General features: G+C 42.8%; 1 protein-coding gene across 1 annotated transcript in view; it reads left to right on the top strand.

Annotated features, from left to right (window-relative positions):
• The first annotated feature begins 372 nt into the window (after nt 1-372).
• The window catches only part of CCDC42 (coiled-coil domain containing 42), a 31,646-nt gene continuing 12,154 nt past the window's right edge, over nt 373-19,864 (top strand). The window contains exons 1-4 of the mRNA XM_030210813.1: nt 373-437; nt 687-792; nt 10,920-11,024; nt 12,216-12,416. Coding sequence (XP_030066673.1) covers nt 373-437; nt 687-792; nt 10,920-11,024; nt 12,216-12,416 — 477 coding nt within the window. The remainder of the gene's footprint in view (nt 438-686; nt 793-10,919; nt 11,025-12,215; nt 12,417-19,864) is intronic.

The following is a 19,864-nucleotide window of genomic DNA, read 5'->3' as shown; positions in this document are numbered from 1 at the left end:
CCTAATACCAATCAGGTCGTTCCTGAAGTCTATAAGCTTCAATTAAAAAAAAAATTCCAAATGTGGAAAAGATGTACTCTTTCAGCTGGATTATATAGCTCAAGGAAGAGAAGGGTACTTGTATACAAGTATAGTACACAAGCTGTATCTACAGTGTTTATGTATGTTATCAACTTCAGCACACAGTCAATTCACATTTATGACTCCGCAGATTCTCAGAACCATGTGAGGTTGCTTAGAAACAAATTAGCATCTTCTGATTCTTGATTCTAGGACTTTCTAAGGAACATCAGAACTGAGCTAGTATTGGCCTGCTCTGTCTGTTTCGTGATTAACTCAGGGAATCAAGAGCTATCATCAATTAGCAGCAAGATGGATACAAATCTGTCGGAATATTTCCGGGCTCAATATGATCACAGGATCCTTAAACTGCTGGCGTAAGTAGCCAAGACAAACTGTGTGATTTTTGAATGAGTCACTTTATCTCCCTTTGTCTCAATTCTAAACCAAAGTTTTGCCATTGACTGAGCATGATTGAGTGACACACCTAAATTTCCTGCACTCGTGGATTGTACAAATTCATATGAAATGGGGATTTTGAAACTGTATGATTTCCTGTACAAAACCATGGACATTGTCAGAGTTATTAAATTGCAAAGCCATATTATTTCTATTCTTCATTGCAGAAAATTCCCAGGCCAAGAGGAAGAGGTACTTTCACCTTTTATCCGGCTGCTGGAAAAAAAGAAGGAGGAGCAGGTTGTGCACCAGGCCATGGAGGCACAGAAAGAGGTAAAATCTGGGGTAAACAAGGAAAATCACAACCGCAGGGCAGGTAAACAAAATTTTTGTCCTTTTTAAGGAGGAGAGGAAGGTTTTAGTGTTATGAACAGTCAAGTAAATTAGGATAATTCATAGGGATTCTGAGGACCATCATCTTCAACATTTAAGCAAGTTGAAAAGTGTATACAATAAAACCCAATGGTGCAGTTCTAGTTTCAAGTTTATTCATATTTCATATACCACCTTCGAGAAGCTTTGCAGGGCAGTTTACATCAATTTCCTCCATTTTCAGAGTTAAGCATGTCTGTGTGAGGGACTCAATTGAAATGGCAATGGTAAAGTTCATCGCTCTAGGGTAGCAGACAATGTATAAGGGGGTGCCTGGGTGGTTGAGCATGGTGAGGATAATGACGAATGGAGTGTGTGTGTTTATGCCGATGTTTGAGGTGTATATCTGAGGAGGAGTGAGGGTTGGATGTCAGAGGATGTTTGTGTGTGTTTGTGTGTTGGGCAGTGGTTCCCAAACCTGTCCTGGGGGGACTCCCACTCAGTTAGGTTTTCAGGATATCTACAATGAATATTCATGATAGATATTTGCATGCAGTGGAAGAGATGCATGCAAATCTCTCTCAAGTACACAGTGTAAAAAAAAAAACGAGACCCCCTAATATAGTTTCAAACTACTGTGCAATTGATTAAACATTTTAGAATGACCTTTGAAAATACACAAGTATATATTTTTTTCTTAGTTAATTCATAATTTATTTATTTATTTTATTTATTTATTGCACTTGTATCCCACATTTCCCCACCTATTTACAGGCTCAATGTGGCTTACAAAGACCTGTAATGGCAGCGCCATGCCAGGATAGAGAAATACAGTTGGAATTACAATAAGATCAAGGATGACAAAGAAGAATTAAGCAGACAGTTATAGAGCAGTGTCATTATTTGATGTACTTATGAATAATTACATCAAATATTGACCACTATGGGGTAAATATTCAATCAGCAGTGGTTTTTTAGCCAGCACCGGTGTTATGCCCATTTATTAAAAGCCAGGCCATGTCCAGGCATTGACCTTGAATATCCAGGTTTATGCGGCCTGCTATCTCTTCTTTATTTTATTTATTTATTTGTTACATTTGTATCCCACATTTTCCCACCTATTTGCAGGCTCAATGTGGCTTACATAGTACCAGAGAGACATTTGCAGACTCCGGTGTGAACAAATACAAAGTGATGTTGTGGTAAGATAGGGTTATTGTGTCATGGCCACATTAAGGATTTGTGTGCAAAGTGTCCTCCTTCAACCTTGCCACCTTTGCAAAGTCTTCAATGCAATTGAACTGATGCTTCAATGAATTCTGGGGTTTTGTAAATTAAGAGCTTAACTATTTTGCGAGCTCAATGAGCTGGAGCTCCATCCTGTTGAAAAATAAAGTACTCAGAATTGTCTTGAATTTTAGACAGAAGTTTCTGTAGCAACAGGATGTATTTGGGTTATTTAGAAAAATGTTGGAGGTCCCTTGTATGAGGGTTGGATGTCAGATAGTATTTGTGTGTGTTTTGTTTGTGTATGTGTGTGCTGTAGGTTGATGAGTGTGGGGGTGCATGTGTGTTGATGTTATGTGTGTGTAGGCAAGGTGTCTCAGGGTCTGTGTGTTGAGTGTGATGGGGTACGTAACACTTATACCGTTTCCACTACATAATCTTTAAAGTTGTCTCTATTATCTGTACTCTCTTCTCCTAGTCCTAGTATTTTTGGAAAGCGTGAACAGACGCTTCACATCTACCCATTCAACTCCACTCATTATTTTATAGACCTGTATCATATCTCCCCTCAGCGCCTTTTCTCCAAGCTGAAGAGCCCTAGCCCGCTTTAGCCTTTCCTCATAGGGAAGTCGTCCCATCCCCTTTATCATTTTCGTTGCCCTTCTCTGCACCTTTTCTAATTCCACTATATCTTTTTTGAGATGCGGCGACCAGAATTGAACACAATATTCGAGGTGCGGTCGCACCATGGTCCGATACAAGGGCATTATAACATCCTCATTTTTGTTTTCCATTCCTTTCCTAATAATACCTAACATTCTATTTGCTTTCTTAGCCGCAGCAGCACACTGAGCAGAAGATTTCAACTTATCATCAACAACGACACCTAGATCCCTTTCTTGGTCCATGACTCCTAACGTGGAACCTTGCATGACGTAGCTATAATTCGGGTTCCTGTTTCCCCACATGCATCACTTTGCACTTGCTCATATTAAACGTCATCTGCCATTTAGATGCCCAGTCTCCCAGTCTCGTAAGATCCTCTTGTAATTTTTCACAAGCCTCCTGCGATTTAACGACTTTGAATAGTTTTGTGTCATCAACCTCACTAGTTACTCCCATCTCTAGGTCATTTATAAATATGTTAAAAAGCAGCGGTCCCAGCACAGACCCCTGGGGAACCCCACTAACTACCCTTCTCCATTGAGAATACTGACCATTTAACCCTACTCTCTGTTTTCTATCTTGTAACCAGTTTTTAATCCACAATAGAAACACTACCTCCTATCCCATGACTCTGCAATTTCCTCTGGAGTCTTTCATGAGGTACTTTGTCAAACGCCTTCTGAAAATCCAGATACACAATATCAACCGCGTCACCTTTATTCACATGTTTGTTCACCCCTTCAAAGAAATGTAATAGATTGGTGAGGCAAGATTTCCCTTCACTAAATCCATGTTGACTTTGTCCCATTAATCCATGCTTTTGAATATGCTCTGTGATTTTGTTCTTTATAATAGTCTCTACCATTTTGCCAGACACCGATATCAGACTCACTGGTCTATAATTTCCCTGATCTCCTCTGAAACCTTTTTAAAAAATCGGCGTTACATTGGCCACCCTCCAATAACATAGTAACATAGTAATATAGTAGATGACGGCAGAAAAAGACCTGCACGATCCATCCAGTCTGCCCAACAAGAGAACTCATATGTGCTACTTTTTTTTTTTTTAATTTATAAAACCTTTTTATTAATACTTCAAAGTAACAAAATCTTGGAGAATGAATCTCCCCTTACCATCTAATACAATAGTAATCCTACTGTATCTGAACATCAAACATTTGGAGATCAATTCCCCCATAACTATCTAATACAACAATAATCCTGCTATGTCAAACATCCTTTTTCCCTTCCCCCTTTTCAGCCCCTCCTCCCCACCCCACCCTCCCTCCATCCTCCCCTTGCATCCGTATGGCCTTTCCCTCTTCTCTCTTTCCCCCAGCATTCATTTCATTAATCACTATTTTCACTTCTCCCATCTTTCCCCTTCTGCAGTTCTAATAGATGTACCCATTCCTCCGCATTCGGGTTATACTTCCCCTTACGTTTATCAGTCAACTTTTCCGTTCCCATCAATATAGTTAGCTTATTAATCCACTCTTGCTGTGTAGGGCCTATCCTATGCTTCCATTTTACTGCAATCATTGTTTTAGCTGCCGCCAAGCATATCCGTTTAACTATATGTGCTACTTTTTGTGTATACCCTACTTTGATTTGTACCTGTGCTCTTCAGGGCACAGACCGTATAAGTCTGCCCAGCACTATCCCCACCTCCCAACCACCAGCCCTGCCTCCCAACCACCGGCTCTGGCACAAAGGAGATAATGGGCACCCCTGTCTTGTGCCTCGATGTATGGGAAAAGCTGCCGATTCCACTCCATTGACCAGGATCTTGGCGCAAGGAGAATGATAGAGCGCATTCACTGCAGACACAAATCGTCCTATAAAGCCATAGTTCTCCATAGTAGCAAACAAAAAGTCCCATCATAACTTGTCAAACGCCTTTTCCGCATCAAAGCTTATGAGTAGTGACAGAGTACCCCGTCGCCTCCACATCTCTAACACCCCTAGTATTTTCCTCAGATTTTTAACTACCGCTCTCCCCTCCACAAACCCCACTTGTGTCTCATGTATCAGTTTTGGTAGAACTCTAGCCATGTGATTAGCCATTATCTTAGCCAACAATTTCGCTTCTACATTCAATAACAAAATAGGACAATACGACTCTGGTTTCGATGGGTCTTTACCAGGCTTTGGTAATACCACAATCTGTGCCAGTGACAGGCCCCTTGGTAACTGTTCTATATCTACCATTCTATCGAGGTATCTAGTGAGAGCTGGCGTGATGTTCTTTCCCAATATTTTATAAAACTCCAGTCTAAGTCCATCTGGGCCTGGAGCTTTAAACAAATTTCCTTTCGCTATCCCTAGAGTTACCTCATCCTCTTGTATCGGTTGGTTCAACATATCTAAATCCTCCTGATTAAGGGAGGGCAACTTAAGATTGTTTAAGTAAAGTGACCCTGGTCCAGTGGCTTTTCATACAGGTGACCATAGAACTTGGAGAAGATCTCACAGATGTCCTCATCCTTGCATACTACCGTTCCCTTTCCATCCTTCAGTTGGAGAACCCTCCCCTTACCCCCTTTAGGACGTGCTAAGTATGCCAAGAGTCGACCCGCTTTATTGCCAAATCTGTACAGGTTATATTGATAATACATTTGAGATTTGGAAGCACGCTGATGTAACAATTCATTTAACGTCACCTGCAGCTCCAATAAGCAGCTTCGGTGAGCCTATGCATGCGACCGTCCATATAACTTATGGACCTTACACACCAAAGAGCTCAATCTTAAAATCTCTCTATTTCGGGCTACTCTGACATAATGTAAGTAACTGTTAATCTCACCACGGAGCACTGCTTTCGCTGCATCTCAATACAAAAAGGGATCCTCCGCATGTTCGTTATTCAACGCCTCATAGTCGCGCCAACGCTCTATAATCCTTTCTCTAAAAACCACATCTCCATACAGCTCTACTGGAAACTTCCAAGAGTTAGAACGGAATTTCTTTTGGCCTAGGTCCCATTCCATACACACCCACGCATGGTCTGATATTGCATAAAGTCCAATGTTCGCTGTTTTAACCTTGCCAAACAGGTCGCTGGTAGTAAGTAGATAGTCTATTTGTGCTTGTGTTGAGTGTGCGCGTGAAAGGTGTGTATAATCCCTCTCTGTGGGATGTAACACCCGCCAGGTGTCTACTAAGTCTAATAAGCGACTCAGTCATTGCAGGCCTTTCTTAGACGCCATCTTATCCCTCTTCTGGCCCTGCGAGCTATCTATCAGTAGATCCCATACTGAAAACTCCACCCACCACTATATGTACCCTGGGATAGCAAAGTAGCTGGCCTATCACTGAGTTGTAAAACTTTTTATAATATTGATTAGGTGCATAAACATTACATATTAGAATCTTTTGGCCCTGATGTTCCATTTCAACTAGAACATATCTCCCACCAGGGTCTATTGATAGGGGTCGAACTATCGCGGCTACTCCCTTGCGGACTAATACAGCCACCCCTCCATTCCTTCCCTGGGCATCCGCAGATATACATTCCTCTACCCACCACATTCTCAGTTTGGCATGTTCTGCTTGATTAAGATGCATTTCTTGTAAAAGTGCTTTGTCTATCTTATGTCTCTGTGTTGCAAGATTTTGGTTCTTTTCATCGGAGTATTAATTCCTCCTATGTTCCAGGTAACTACTTTTACCATAATCAATGTAGAAACTGCTCAGATTTGTTAGCAATATAATTTCAACAGCAACCCGCAGGACGGCATCCCAGCCTTCACCCCCCCCCCCCAAGTAGATCATATACCCCTCCTCCTGCATCCTCTCTCCCGTACCCTACCTCCTTCCTGTTCTCTCACTTGACCCTCGCCCAGAATTCCTAGCAAACCCATTGCAATGATGAACACCCCCCACCCCATTCCTTCCCATCCCTCCCCTCCCTTCCTAACCCTCTCCCCCTGCCCCCCTCCATCCCTTTTCCCATCAATTGTTCCCTGAGAGGGAACTATCATGTTATAACCCCCCCCCCCCCCCCATCTTCTCCCTCCTATAACCAAATTACTAAGTTAACTTGACCATCTACCCATACCTCCCTCTGTTAAAGATGAAGGATGAAAGGCCTGCTGGAGGGAAAAAAAATTTACCTCCTAGCAAGCCCCCCTCCACATCATACTTAACCCTCTTACCACATAGCCCCTCTACCCTGTTCCTAGAGTTCAAGACAATCTGCAACCCCCCCCCCCCCCCTCCAAAACCTACAATACTATCCCTGTTATACTGGGGCAAACAAACTTATAATTGTTACTGCACTAGACATTATGCCCCGTCTACAAACATTCCATGTCCAAATATTTTGCTGCTGGAGCAGCTAAACCTGGATGATTTGGATTCGCCTTATCTCCCCATGCAGAAATTTAGTAAGGAAAGGTCCTGATTCTGTCTCAAGGTGGTGCATCTCTGCTGCAGCCTTCTGCATTCTCGTCCTCCAAGTGCGTCACATACTCCCTCGCCTCCTCCACCCACTCAAACAAGCGGACTGTCCTTTTATGCATAATCTTCAGCAGTGCTAGATACATCAGGGTAAAACATATTTTCATTACAAGGCTGCAGCAGAGACGCACCGCCTTGAGACAGAATCAGGACCTTTCCTTACTAAATTTCTGCATGGGGAGATAAGGCGAATCCAAATCATCCAGGTTTAGCTGCTCCGGCAGCGAAGTGTTTGGACATGGAATGTTTGTAGAAGGGGCATAATGTCTAGTGCAGTAACAATTATAAGTTTGTTTGCCCCAGTATAACAGGGATAGTATTGTAGGTTTTGGAGGGGGGGGGGGGTTTGCAGATTGTCTTGAACTCTAGGAACAGGGTAGAGGGGCTATGTGGTAAGAGGGTTAAGTATGATGTGGAGGGGGGCTTGCTAGGAGGTAAATTTTTTCCCTCCAGCATCTTCCGTTACCACGTTTAATTTTAAGAATAAATTACATATTACTAACAAGAGCTCTGCAGGTTCATTTTTCAGTTCTATCAGTACTCTGGGATGAATACCACCCGGTCCAGGAGATTTGTTACTGTTCAGTTTGTAGAACTGCCCCATTACATCCTCCAGGTTTACAGAGAATTCATTAAGTTTCTCCGACTTGTCAGCTTCGAATACCATTTCCGGCACCGGTATCTCTCCCAAATCTTCCTCTGTGAAGACTGAAGGAATGAATTCATTTAATCTCTCCGCTATGGCTTTGTCTTCCCTGATCGCCCCTTTTATTCCTCGGTCATCTAACAGTCCAATCGATTCTTTTGCCGGCTTCCTGCTTTTAATATACCTAAAAAAAATTTTACTATCCTGCTTATAATCGAACGAGAAAAACGCCCAAGTTCCGACCTAAATCGGGAGATGGACGTTTATCTCACAAAAACGAATAAAGCGGTATAATCGAAAGCCGAACTTGGACGTTTTCAACTGCACTCCGTCGCGGATGCGGACAAAGTTGATGGGGGCGTGTCGGAGGCGTGGTGAAGGCGGAACTGGGGCGTGGTTATCACCCAAACAGAGATGGGCGCCTTTCGCTGATAATGGAAAATAAGTATGCGTTTGTAGGTAGAATTTAGGGCACTTTTCCTGGACCCTGTTTTTTCACGAATAAGGCCCCAAAAAGTGCCCTAAATGACCAGATTACCACCAGAGGGAGTCGGGGATGACCTCCCCTGACTCCCCCAGTGGTCACTAACCCCCTCCCACCACAAAAAATGATGTTTCACAACTTTTTATTTTCACCCTCAAATGTCATACCCTCCTCCCAGGCAGCAGTATGCAGGTCCCTGGAGCAGTTGTTAGGGGGTGCAGTGGACGTCAGGCAGGTGGACCCAGGCCCATCCCCCCCTACCTGTTACAATTGTGCTGCTTAATGCTTAGTCGTCCAACCCCCCCCAAACCCCACTGTACCCACATGTAGGTGCCCCCCTTCACCCCTTAGGGCTATAGTAATGGTGTAGACTTGTGGGCAGTGGGTTTTGAGGGGGATTTGGGGGGCTCAACACACAAGGGAAGGGTACTATGCACCTGGGAGCTCTTTTACCTTTTTTTTTTTTTTTGTAAAAGTGCCCCCTAGGGTGCCCGGTTGGTGTCCTGGCATGTGAGGGGGACCAGTGCACTACGAATCCTGGCCCCTCCCACGAACAAATGCCTTGGATTTATTCATTTTTGAGCTGGGCGCTTTCATTTTCCATTATCGCTGAAAAACAAAAACGCCCAGCTCACACATTGTCGAATAAAACATGGACGTCTATTTTTTTGCGAAAATACGGTTCGGTCCGCCCCTTCACGGACCCGAACTCGGAGATAAACGCCCATGGAGATAGACGTTTTCGTTCAATTATGCCCCTCCACGTGTTTTTGCCTCCAATGAAATCTTTTTTTCGAAGGCCCTCTTACCCTTCCTTACCAGCGCTTTGCATTTGACTTGACATTCCTTATGCTGTTTCTTATTATTTTCAGTCGGTTCCTTCTTCCATTTTCTGAAGGATTTTCTTTTAGCTCTAATAGCTTCCTTCATCTCACTTTTTAACCACGCCGGCTGTCGTATGGTCTTCCGTCCTCCTTTTTTAATACGCGAAATATATTTGGCCTGGGCTTCCAGGATGGTGTTTTTGAACAGTATCCATGCCTGATGTAAAATTTTTGACCCTCGCAGCCACTCCTCTAAGTTTTTTTAGCACTCAAGAAAAAGATCTAAGTGTTGTTGTAGATAATATGCTGAAATCTTCTGCTCAGTGTGCGGTGGTGGCCAAAAAAGCAAATAGGATGCTAGGAATTATTAGGAAAGGGATGATGAATAAGACCGAAAATACTAGAATACCTTTGTATCGCTCCATGGTGCATCCGCACTTTGAGTATTGTGTTCAGTTCGGGTCACCGTATCTCAAAAAAGATATAGCAGAATTAGATAAGGTTCAAAGAAGAGCGACTAAAATGATAAAGGGGATGGAACTCCTCTCGTATGAGAAAAGGCTAAAGAGGTTAGGACTGTTCAGCTTGGAAAAGAGACAGATGAGGGTAGACATGATTGAGGTCTACAAAATCTTAAGTGGTGTAGAAGAGTATAAGTAAATTGATTTTTTACTCGTTCCAAAAGTACAAAGACTAGGGGACACTCGAGGAAGTTACATGGAAATACTTCTAAAACAATAGGAGGAAATATTATTTCATTCAATGAATAGTTAAGCTCTGGAACTCTTTCCCAGAGGATGTGGTAACAGCAATTAACGTCTCTGGGTTTAAAAAAGGTTTGGACAAATTCCTGGAGGAAAAGTCCATAGTCTGCAATTGAGACAAGCATGGGGAAGCAACTGCTTGCCCCAGAATTGGTAGCATGGAATGTTGCTGCAACTGCGTTTCTGTCAGGTACTTGTGACCTGGCTTGGGCACTGTTTGGAAACAGGATACTGGGCTAGATGGACCATTGGTCTGACCCAGATCATAAGTATATATGTTCAACACGAGTCATGTTTCGGCCTAAAAAGGCCTTCCTCATGAGTCTTCTGTTGGATGTATGGGGATTCTTAGCTAGTTTGCACTCCAGAGAGTTCAAGAGCTCACACACTTTTTTTGTTAGAAGCAAGCAGCAAGGTATTAGACATCACATGTATTCATTCAGGCTAGCTAAGAATCCCCATACATTCAATAGAAGACTCCTGAGGAAGGTCTTTTTAGGCAGAAACACAACTCGTGTTGAGTCTCGGATGTTGTAATAAAGCCACATATTTTGGACATCATCTGTTGTTCTTTCTTTTGTCACCCTCACTGTGTTTGAGTTGTTTACGTGACTGCAAGGATTGCTGTTCTTCTGTTTATTTGCTTTGACAATTGTTCTCAACATACAGTACTACATCATTCATTTCTTCAGCTCTGTATCCATGATGTTTGACTACTAGATTTATACTGTAATTATTATCATTTCCTCAGTCCCTCTTTTGTGGTGCTGCCCAAGACAATTAGGACTATTTATTTTGTCCCCTTTTATTGGTCTTTGATTGCATCTCTTGGTACCTAATGATATTTTGAATCTTTGTACATGTACAGAATTATTATTTGCTACTGAAATGCTTCTATTAAAAATCTCATTCTTGTGTTTTTCCCCTTTACCACCATGTCTGATTTTATAGCATGGAGCTTTTTAATGGTTACTCTCTGTAAATGATCACTTCCCAATCAACTGCTCTCCCCTTAGGATTTCAACATGAAAATGGAAGGATTTAGCTTTCGCTGGGAAGAGCTGCGGAAAAAAGAGCTAGAAATGAAGGATTACCTGCTGAAATTTGAGCAATTTATCAAGGTAAAGTAGCCATTTCTATCAACACAGATAATGACATGTAAAAAGTAGCCTTTTAACTAAATTACATGCCCTAATGGACTTTTTGCTGTTCTAATATGTTTTATTTTGTAAACACAACAATTTTGAAATAAAACATGTATACATTTTATTAGGGCCACACTTTTTAAAAAGTCAGTTATGCTTGAGATCACTTGTCAGCTGTTTATGCTGCATTCATATCTTAGACAAACGAACAACAGTGGATCCAATAAAAACCTCTCACAGTTGGCGTCCTTCTAAACAAGGTCTTTATTCAAATCAATAAAACAACCCGACACGTGACGTGTTTCGGCCGAGAAGGCCTGCGTCAGGGGTCTATTAGTCTTTCACGAAAAATACCTTGGGAATCAGATGACTCTCAATGAAAAAATGTTAACAGAGATATCATATGCGATGGGTCGCTGCACCTATCTCTGCCAATCGCTGTATGTCGGTTTGCGTCACATGTCGGGTTGTTTTATTGATTTGAATAAAGACCTTGTTTAGAAGGACGCCAACTGTGAGTGGTTTTTATTGGATCCACTGTTGTTCGTTTGTCTTTGGTTCTCCTGTGGAGAGATCACCTTCTGTGGGTGTTTGCATTCATATCTTATACATATCAGTGCAGTGCTTACATGAGGTTTCAATGAAGAGCAATCTTTCTACTGTCCTATGTTGTACTCATGCCTTAGTTGTCCATACAGTGCTTGCATGACGATCTGATACTGAAAACCCCTTTCTTTTTGAAATGCTCTAAAATGAAGCCTGGACAAAGCTATGCTCAGAATAGCATCATCAATTACTACATACACAAGCACACAGGGATCTCAGCACGTGCAATATGACTTGCTACTTTTTTGTTGATACTGCTTCCCCATATCACTGCAGGGACACATTGCCAGTCTTACATGGTGAAAGATGGAAGCAGACTTCCCAATTCACTCTAGTCACTCATGGATGTTCTAAATGAACTTTAGAATTCAAAACATCTAAGCATTCTGTGAGCCATATATTGCCATTTTAGATATAAAGAGGAGGAAGTTGCATTATAGAATGCTGGTAGAGAGGAATTAGAGGGCACAAAATATAGCACTTGGCTCATGATGTTTCCTAACAGACTGTAATTACTGGAGCTGAGAGGTGACCTCTTCATGTGTGTCATCTGTCTGCCAGGAGAACAACCAAAAGCGGCTAAGGGCTGTGAGGAAGGCAGCCAAGGAACGAGAACTGAAACGAATAAAGGAACGAGAGTTACATCGACTGCAGGCAGAGTGTGTGGAGTTGAAGCAAGAGCGTCAGCGGCTACAGCGCCGGGTGCAGAAGTATGCTCTCTTTGACCGCTATCTACAGCAGGTGGTGGAAACCTCAGACCAGGTGAAGCAGCACCAAAGGAAGGCTGTACTAAAGGCCATGGGTTTTATATTATTACCTCCCTTCCCTACACATATTAAGGGCCATCACCTGGATCTTTTTACCTAAAAGCACTAGATAGTACATAAGTACATAAATATTGCCACACTGGGAAAGACCAAAGGTTCATCAAGCCCATCATCCTGTTTCTAACTGTGGCCAATCCAGGTCACAAATACCTGGCAAGATCCTGAAAAAGTTCAATACATTTTATGTTGCTTATCTCAGTTGATAACTATTTATGGAAACCATAAACAATTAACAATTTGAATTACAGTGGAAGCAGAAAGATATGATATGAAAGTTTAAAAAGGTGGATTATTGCAATATGAGACTAGGGGTAAAATTGACAGACATGAATAATCCAAATCACGAGGTATTTTCCCTGTCCACGATTACCTGATGTTAGGGTCCATCTTGGAAGTCAGCACCCAAGAAAAGGATCTAGGTGTCATTGTAGACAATATGTTGAAATCTTCTGTCCAGTGTGTGGCGGTGGCCAAAAAAGCAAACAGGATGCTAAGAATTAATAGGAAAGGGATGGTAAATAAGACCAAGAATACTAGTTCCCGGGGGCGTGTCGGAGGCGTAGCAAAGGCGGGACTGGGGCGTGCCTAACACATGGGCATACTCGACCATCATAACTTTACCTGGTCCTGTTTTTCTTACGACCAAGGCACAAAAAGGTGCCTGAACTGACCAGATGACCACCGGAGAGAATCGGGGATGACCTCCCCTTACTCCTCCAGTGGTCACTAACCCCCTCCCACCCTCAAAAAATATCTTTAAAAATATTTGAGCCCTCCAAAACTGACCAGAAACCCTCTGTACTCACATATAGGTTCCCCCTTCACCCATAAGGGCTATGGTAGTGGTGTACAGTTGGGGGTAGTGGACTTTGGGTGGGCTTTGGGGGAGTCAGCAGACAAGGTAAGGGAGCAATGGTGAGATGTGTACCTGGGAACATTTTATAAAGTCCACTGCAGTGCCCCCCTAGGGTGCCAATTGCTGTCCTGGCATGTCAGGGGCACCAGTGTACTGAAAATGCTGGCTCCTCCCATGACCAAATGGCTTGACTTTGGACGTTTTTAGACTTGGACGTCTTTGGTTTCGAAAATGGCTGAAAATCAAAGACGTCCAAGTCCAAGGGTGTCCAAGGTATTTTCGAACACAAAGATGGACATCCATCTTTTTTCGAAAATTACCTTTTCCCGCCTCCGAATTTGGACGTTCTACAAAGACATCCAAATTCCAACTTAGACGTTTCTTTCAAAAATGCCCCTCTGAGTCACTTTAATGGTTTTGGAGGTCCATAAAGACTTCAGGATCTTATATAGAATTGAGGTGTTTGGCACTTTTTGAATCAGCTTGAAGTAATAATCTGTTTTAGCTGTGGAAATGGCAAGTTTATACAAGTGTGCTGTATTTCGATAGACAGCTAAAATGGCAGATGAAGGATGATGGCGCCATTTCCTCTCTGCTTGGTGGAGCTGTTGTTTGTGATGGTGTAGATCATGTGTATACCAAGGATTACATATATTACGGTGAGTTGAGCCTGTGTGAGATTACAAAGGCGCTACTGTTTCAAGTGTTGATGATAACTCATTATTCCATATCAGGATTTGATCAATCAAGAGATGGTCCCAGTGGCGTTCCTAGGGGGGCTGACACCCGGGGCGGATCGCCGATGCACCACGCCCCCCAAGATGCAGCGCGACCCCCCCCCCCTGGTGAAAGGACACCCCCTGCGAAAGAACCCCCCACCCGCGTGCACGCCACTAGGGGGGGTGCCGTGCGCCTGTCCATCGTTCGTTCCATGCTCCCTCTGCCCCGAACAGGAATGTTCGGGGCAGAGGGAGCATGGAACAAACGACGGACAGGCACATGCAGCACCCCCCCAGCGGCGTGCACCCAGGAGGACCGCCCCCATCGCCCCCCAGGAACGCCACTGGATGGTCCTTAAAAGAATCAAAGTTTAAGTGAGAGCTGGACAATAGTGAAGTTGACCCAAAGTTTAGGAAGTCTCAATATGTCATAAATTAAGGTATAGGTACAAGGTATAAAGAACTAGAGAGTGGTCTGACCATGGTATAGGTAACATCACAGGAATAGAATTGAGATTAATATCAGATACTAGGAAAGAGGCAGAATCTGGAAGAAGCGCTCTGCTTGCTGCTCTTATTTTATTTCCTTTCTCCTGTCCTGATCAATCCTGATCAGCTCATTCTGGTGGCCAGAACTAATCAGCAGTAAGAGGCACAAAAACATGTTTTCTGTCTCCTGAAAATGGGGACACAGAAAGGAGAAAAGTAAGACACTGTGGCCCTTATTTCAGAAGCTCTATTCCATGTTTGGACATCTGAAAACTGGCATTTATACATCATTGCATGGACATCCAAATCCCATTTTATAAAGCCAGGATATCGACATCCTAAAACTGCAGTATGTCCATATGGCAAGAGGGCTTGAGTCTTGGTGTTCATTGGGCAGGACTAACAAGAAGTTAAAATGTGGATGTCCAACTCCGATTGCAGAAGCAGAAGGGACCTCCATGTCCAAAAAGATGTACGTACATATTTTAGACCTAGTACTTGGTACAGCAAGGTTACAGAAAGATGCTCTGATTGAGCAGTTGTACTCTGGAGGGAGTAAGGGAAGTCACAGTAGGAAATTTCTGTCCCTGAAGGGCTCACAATTTAAATGGGAAAAAATTACAAAGAGCTGCAGTGGGATTTGAACCAGCCTCCTCTGGCTCCTCCACCAGCTGCTCTAACCATTACTCTACCATTCATGTGGATGTCCATGTCATTATGATGTCCCTATGCTGCCACAAAGATGCCCATGTCCCTTGTTTTGCCCCCTTCATAGTTGGATATTTCAGTTTCTAAAATAGACAAATAGCCAACATTTGGACACCATTTCTCGAGTATTTTAGAACAGGCTGAATGTCAGCAGATCCTGCTCTAAAAAACACGAGAAATGGATGCTCATATGTGATGTACATACTTGGATGTCTATATTCTGAGTTGGACATGCTTTCTAAAGCACATGTAACAGTGAGGGTGAGGTAAAGAGTGGAGCGCAGAGACAGAACCAGAGATTGCATATGTGTGTGAGAAAGAGATGATCAAGAACATGAGTGGCAGCCACAAATAGAGCAGGAAATGGTGTATGTGAGATGAGAAGACTGAGTGACAAGGAACCATAGTATGAGTGTATGGCGAGGTGCAGGGAGGAGACAGCAGCAGAGTCTGTAGGGTGGCAGTGACAGGAAAGAGCAAGAGGATGAGAAGAAGTGGAAGTACAGAGAGGAGAAATCAGGAGCTAAAGCTTTTGTAAAAATAAGAGGGAGATGAAGAGAAGATAACTGCACGGTTACAAGTGTCAGGGGAAAGAGAAGGGCTGTGAGAGGAGAGAACTAGAGATGTGTGTGAGGGGAAGATCAGAGTGTGAGTGTGTTATGAGCATTGAAAGGACAGAACAAGAAAGTGTTGTAGGGGCAGTAAGGCGAAAGAGGAAGTGTGTGTTGGGGGGGGGGGGGAGGTTAGCAGTGTCAGGAAATAGCAAAAAAGTGAATAAGTAAGGATGGAGGCATGTATGAGCAGGGAGAAGATCAAGAGTTTAAGGGAGGAGAAAGCAAGAGAATATCCTGTGGGGGGGACAGTACAATGAGAATGAGTGAGGGTGACGGCACAGAGATGAGACAGCAAGAGATTGTGTGTGAGGGGGAGATCAAAAGTGGGAAAACACACAGATTAGAAAGAAAAGGACTGTGTTTATGCCTGGGGGGGGTAGTGAATGCCAGTGACACATGAATAACATTTAGTATTCTGTAAGTTATGCATGATGTGAATTCTGCCCAGACTCTGTCTATGTGTACACCTATCTGTAAGATATGTGCATATTACAGAATAGCACTTATATTTGTGCTTATTAAGTTCTTGATATATCACCTTCTATGGTACAACCAAAGTACAACTTAGGAGGGTTTTTAACATGTACATGTACCTCACCCTCACTCTTACATGTGTGGAGCAGGACTTTAGAAAGAACATCCAACTCAGAAGTCTGTACATCACGTATGGACATCTATTTCTCATGTATTTTAGAACAGACTGTATGTCAGCAGATCCTGCTCTAAAATGCACGAGAAATGGACGTCCATATGTCATGTATCATTTGAAGAAGCAAAATCCTATTGACCTTCAAGTGCACTCAATCTGCAGCCCCCCATTACCTCTCTACCCTCCTCTCCCCATATGTTCCCCCCGTAACCTCCGCTCTCAGGACAAATCACTCCTTTCTGTACCCTTCTCCACCACCGCTAACTCCAGACTCCGCCCTTCTGCCTCGCATCACCTTATGCCTGGAACAGACTTCCTGAGCCCATACGCCATGCGCCCTCCCTGCCCAATTTTCAAGTCCTTACTCAAGGCCCATCTCTTCTCCCTTGCTTTTGGTGCCTAACCACCTTCCCATTCCTGATACCTACACTGACTACATAGTTTTTACCTTTAGATGTAAGCTGTCTTGAGCAGGGACTGTCCTTCCCCATGTTTAAACTTGTATAGCGCTGCGTAACCCTGGCAGCGCTATAGAAATGCTAAGTAGTAGTAGTAGTAGTAGTAAAATCACTGCTACTGAAATGCTCACACTTGCACTGCTTCCTAGATCATTGCCCGGAATTCCTGTTCCAATTTACTCCACCAGAGATGGTTCAATGGCTAACAGACTGCTTTAATGAGTTACTAGAATCAGGCTCTCTCCCGTTAGACACATTCAAAATCATTCTTACACCACTACTGAAGGACCCAGGATTAGATATAACCTCAACAACAAATAATCGCCCAGTGGCAAGCATACCCCTCTTTATGAAAATGCTGGAATCCAACATCAGCAAACAATTTTCCAAATATCTATACATATTTTCCACTTACACCAGTCCCAATTCGGATTCAGAACCACACACAGTACCAAAACCCTGCTTCTAGTCCTAATAACATAAGTCAAACAATATCTATGCAAGGGGAATCAGGTCTTACTATTTCAGTTCGACATCTCGGCAGCATTCGATGCAGTGGATCAAGCAATGTTACTTGAAAGAATGAATCAGATAGGAATAACAGGATCATTCTTCAAATGGTTTAACAAATTCTTCTCAAACCGATGCTACTCTGTAAAACAAAAACAAACACCTCTCCCACTATTGAATCCCATAATGTGATGTTCCACAAGGATCCCTGCTCTCTCGTATTTTGTTTAACTTCTTCATGGGATTAGGAGAGATACTACTATCATATGCTGATATCATGCTCCTATTACTGCTAACATCTTCACAACAAGATCCAATCCAATCCATAACAATTAGGATGAATACTATCCAAACTTGGGCTTTGGAAAGCAAACTGAAACTGAATGCACAAAAGACTAAGATCCTATGGTTCTGGAATCAAGGAATTGAGGTCCCAACCTCAATAACAGTATCCAATGACAGAACCTTCTCAGTTGAATCAGAAGCCAGAATGCTTGGGATCATTATAGACTCATTCCTATCATTCTCATCCCACATCAACCAACTATGGTAGAAAACAATGTTTAAAATAAGACAACAATGTTTAATCAGATCATTCTTTAATCAAAGAACCTTTGCGCTTTTGGTCTAAATGCTGATCCTACCTCACCTGGACTACTGTAATGCCCTATTTTTTGGCATCAAGACCCAATATAAAAAAAAAGCTACAGATCATACAGAACACAGTGGCAAGATTATTTTTCAAACTGAACAGATGCTCGAGTGTCTTGTCATACCTTACCCAATTACACTGGCTACCCATAGTTGAAATAATTAGGTTTAATGTTGCCTGTCTAGTGAGTCTACCAGATTCTACAACGTGCTACTTCTGAACTGTTGACTAATATCTCAGGAACCTTTCTTTGGAACTCATTCCCTCGAGCAATTACATCAGAGATTAATTACCTCAGCTTCTGGAGGAGGCTAAAAACTTTTCTGTTTCCAAAGTCTGCTACACAACAAACAATTTCTTTAAATCCCTAGACAGACTACAGCTCAATCAAACAAAATACCAACCACTGTCACTCCCTCTCATGTTATATAACATTGTATCTAACCTACAAGATTGTATTCACACAATGTCCCACCTATCATATTGTATCATGTTTGCCCCACCAATGATGTATGGTGCACTGAACCATAAATGGGATATTAGCGATATATAAGACCTGAATTGAATTGAATGTACAGACTTGTACATCATATGTGGACATATATACATCACCGTGTGCTAACCAATTAGTGCATGGTTAGTGCGGGAGCCTTTACTGCCTAGAAAATAGGTGTCAGTAAGGGTTGCTGCACTAATTGGGAAATTAGCACATAGCCATTAATTGAGGAAAAGGAAAATGTGGCCATTTTACAGCTGTGCTAAAAGTGGCCTCAGCAAGTCATAGCGCAGGCCACTTTTTAGCGCAGCTCAGTAAAATGGCCCCTTAATCCTCTCTTGCTCTTTTTATATACTATATATCCTATATAATAAAACGCACCTCAAACATTCTGAAGCTGACTGCATGGCTAAGGCATTCCTGCTCTCTGTATCCATCTCCTGAATTGACATCACGTACTTCCGGGTTTGTCACAAGCAGAAGTGACCAACCACACGAGGTTTCTCAGCTTCAGAATGTTGGAGGTGCATTCTATTAAATAGGATTGGTCAGTTCCTTGAAGCACAGCCAGAGCTCAGCGTCCTGTACAGTAACGCTCAGACACCAGAGAGAGAGGGGGGGGGGGTGCCTGACACCAGAGAGAGGGAGGGAGGGGGGGCATCTCTGTCACACACACACTCTCTCTCACACACACTCTCTCTCTCTCGCTCTCTCTCTCACTCACAGTCAATGTCTTTCTCTCTCTCACTCTCACACACTGTCTCTCACACACTCTATGTCTCACACTGTATCACATTCACTCTGTCACATAGTCACTCACACACTCAGTCTCACAGAGAGTCTGTGTCTCACACACACACTCTCTCTCTCTCTCGCACACACTGTATCTGTGTGAAACACACTCTCTCTCACACTGTCTCACATACGCACTTGTACACACTCTCATTCTCACACACTCACTCTCTGACAGACACACTCGCACCCAGAATCACTCTCTCTCTCTCTCACACACACACTCTCACATTCACTCTCTCTCTCACACACAGTCACTCTCACATACACTCTCTCAAACATACACACTCCGAGGAAACCCTTGCTAGCGCCCGTTTCATTTGTGTCAGAAACACGCCTTTTTTACTAGTATTTATATATTATACTTTATATATTATATACAGGTACAATAAGTACCTTATATAATATGTAAACTGCTTTGATTGAAAACCCAGAAAGGC

This window comes from Microcaecilia unicolor, chromosome 7 (genome assembly GCF_901765095.1).
Source record: "Microcaecilia unicolor chromosome 7, aMicUni1.1, whole genome shotgun sequence".
Classification (NCBI taxonomy): domain Eukaryota; kingdom Metazoa; phylum Chordata; class Amphibia; order Gymnophiona; family Siphonopidae; genus Microcaecilia; species Microcaecilia unicolor.
This window is presented reverse-complemented; position numbering and strand designations above follow the sequence as displayed.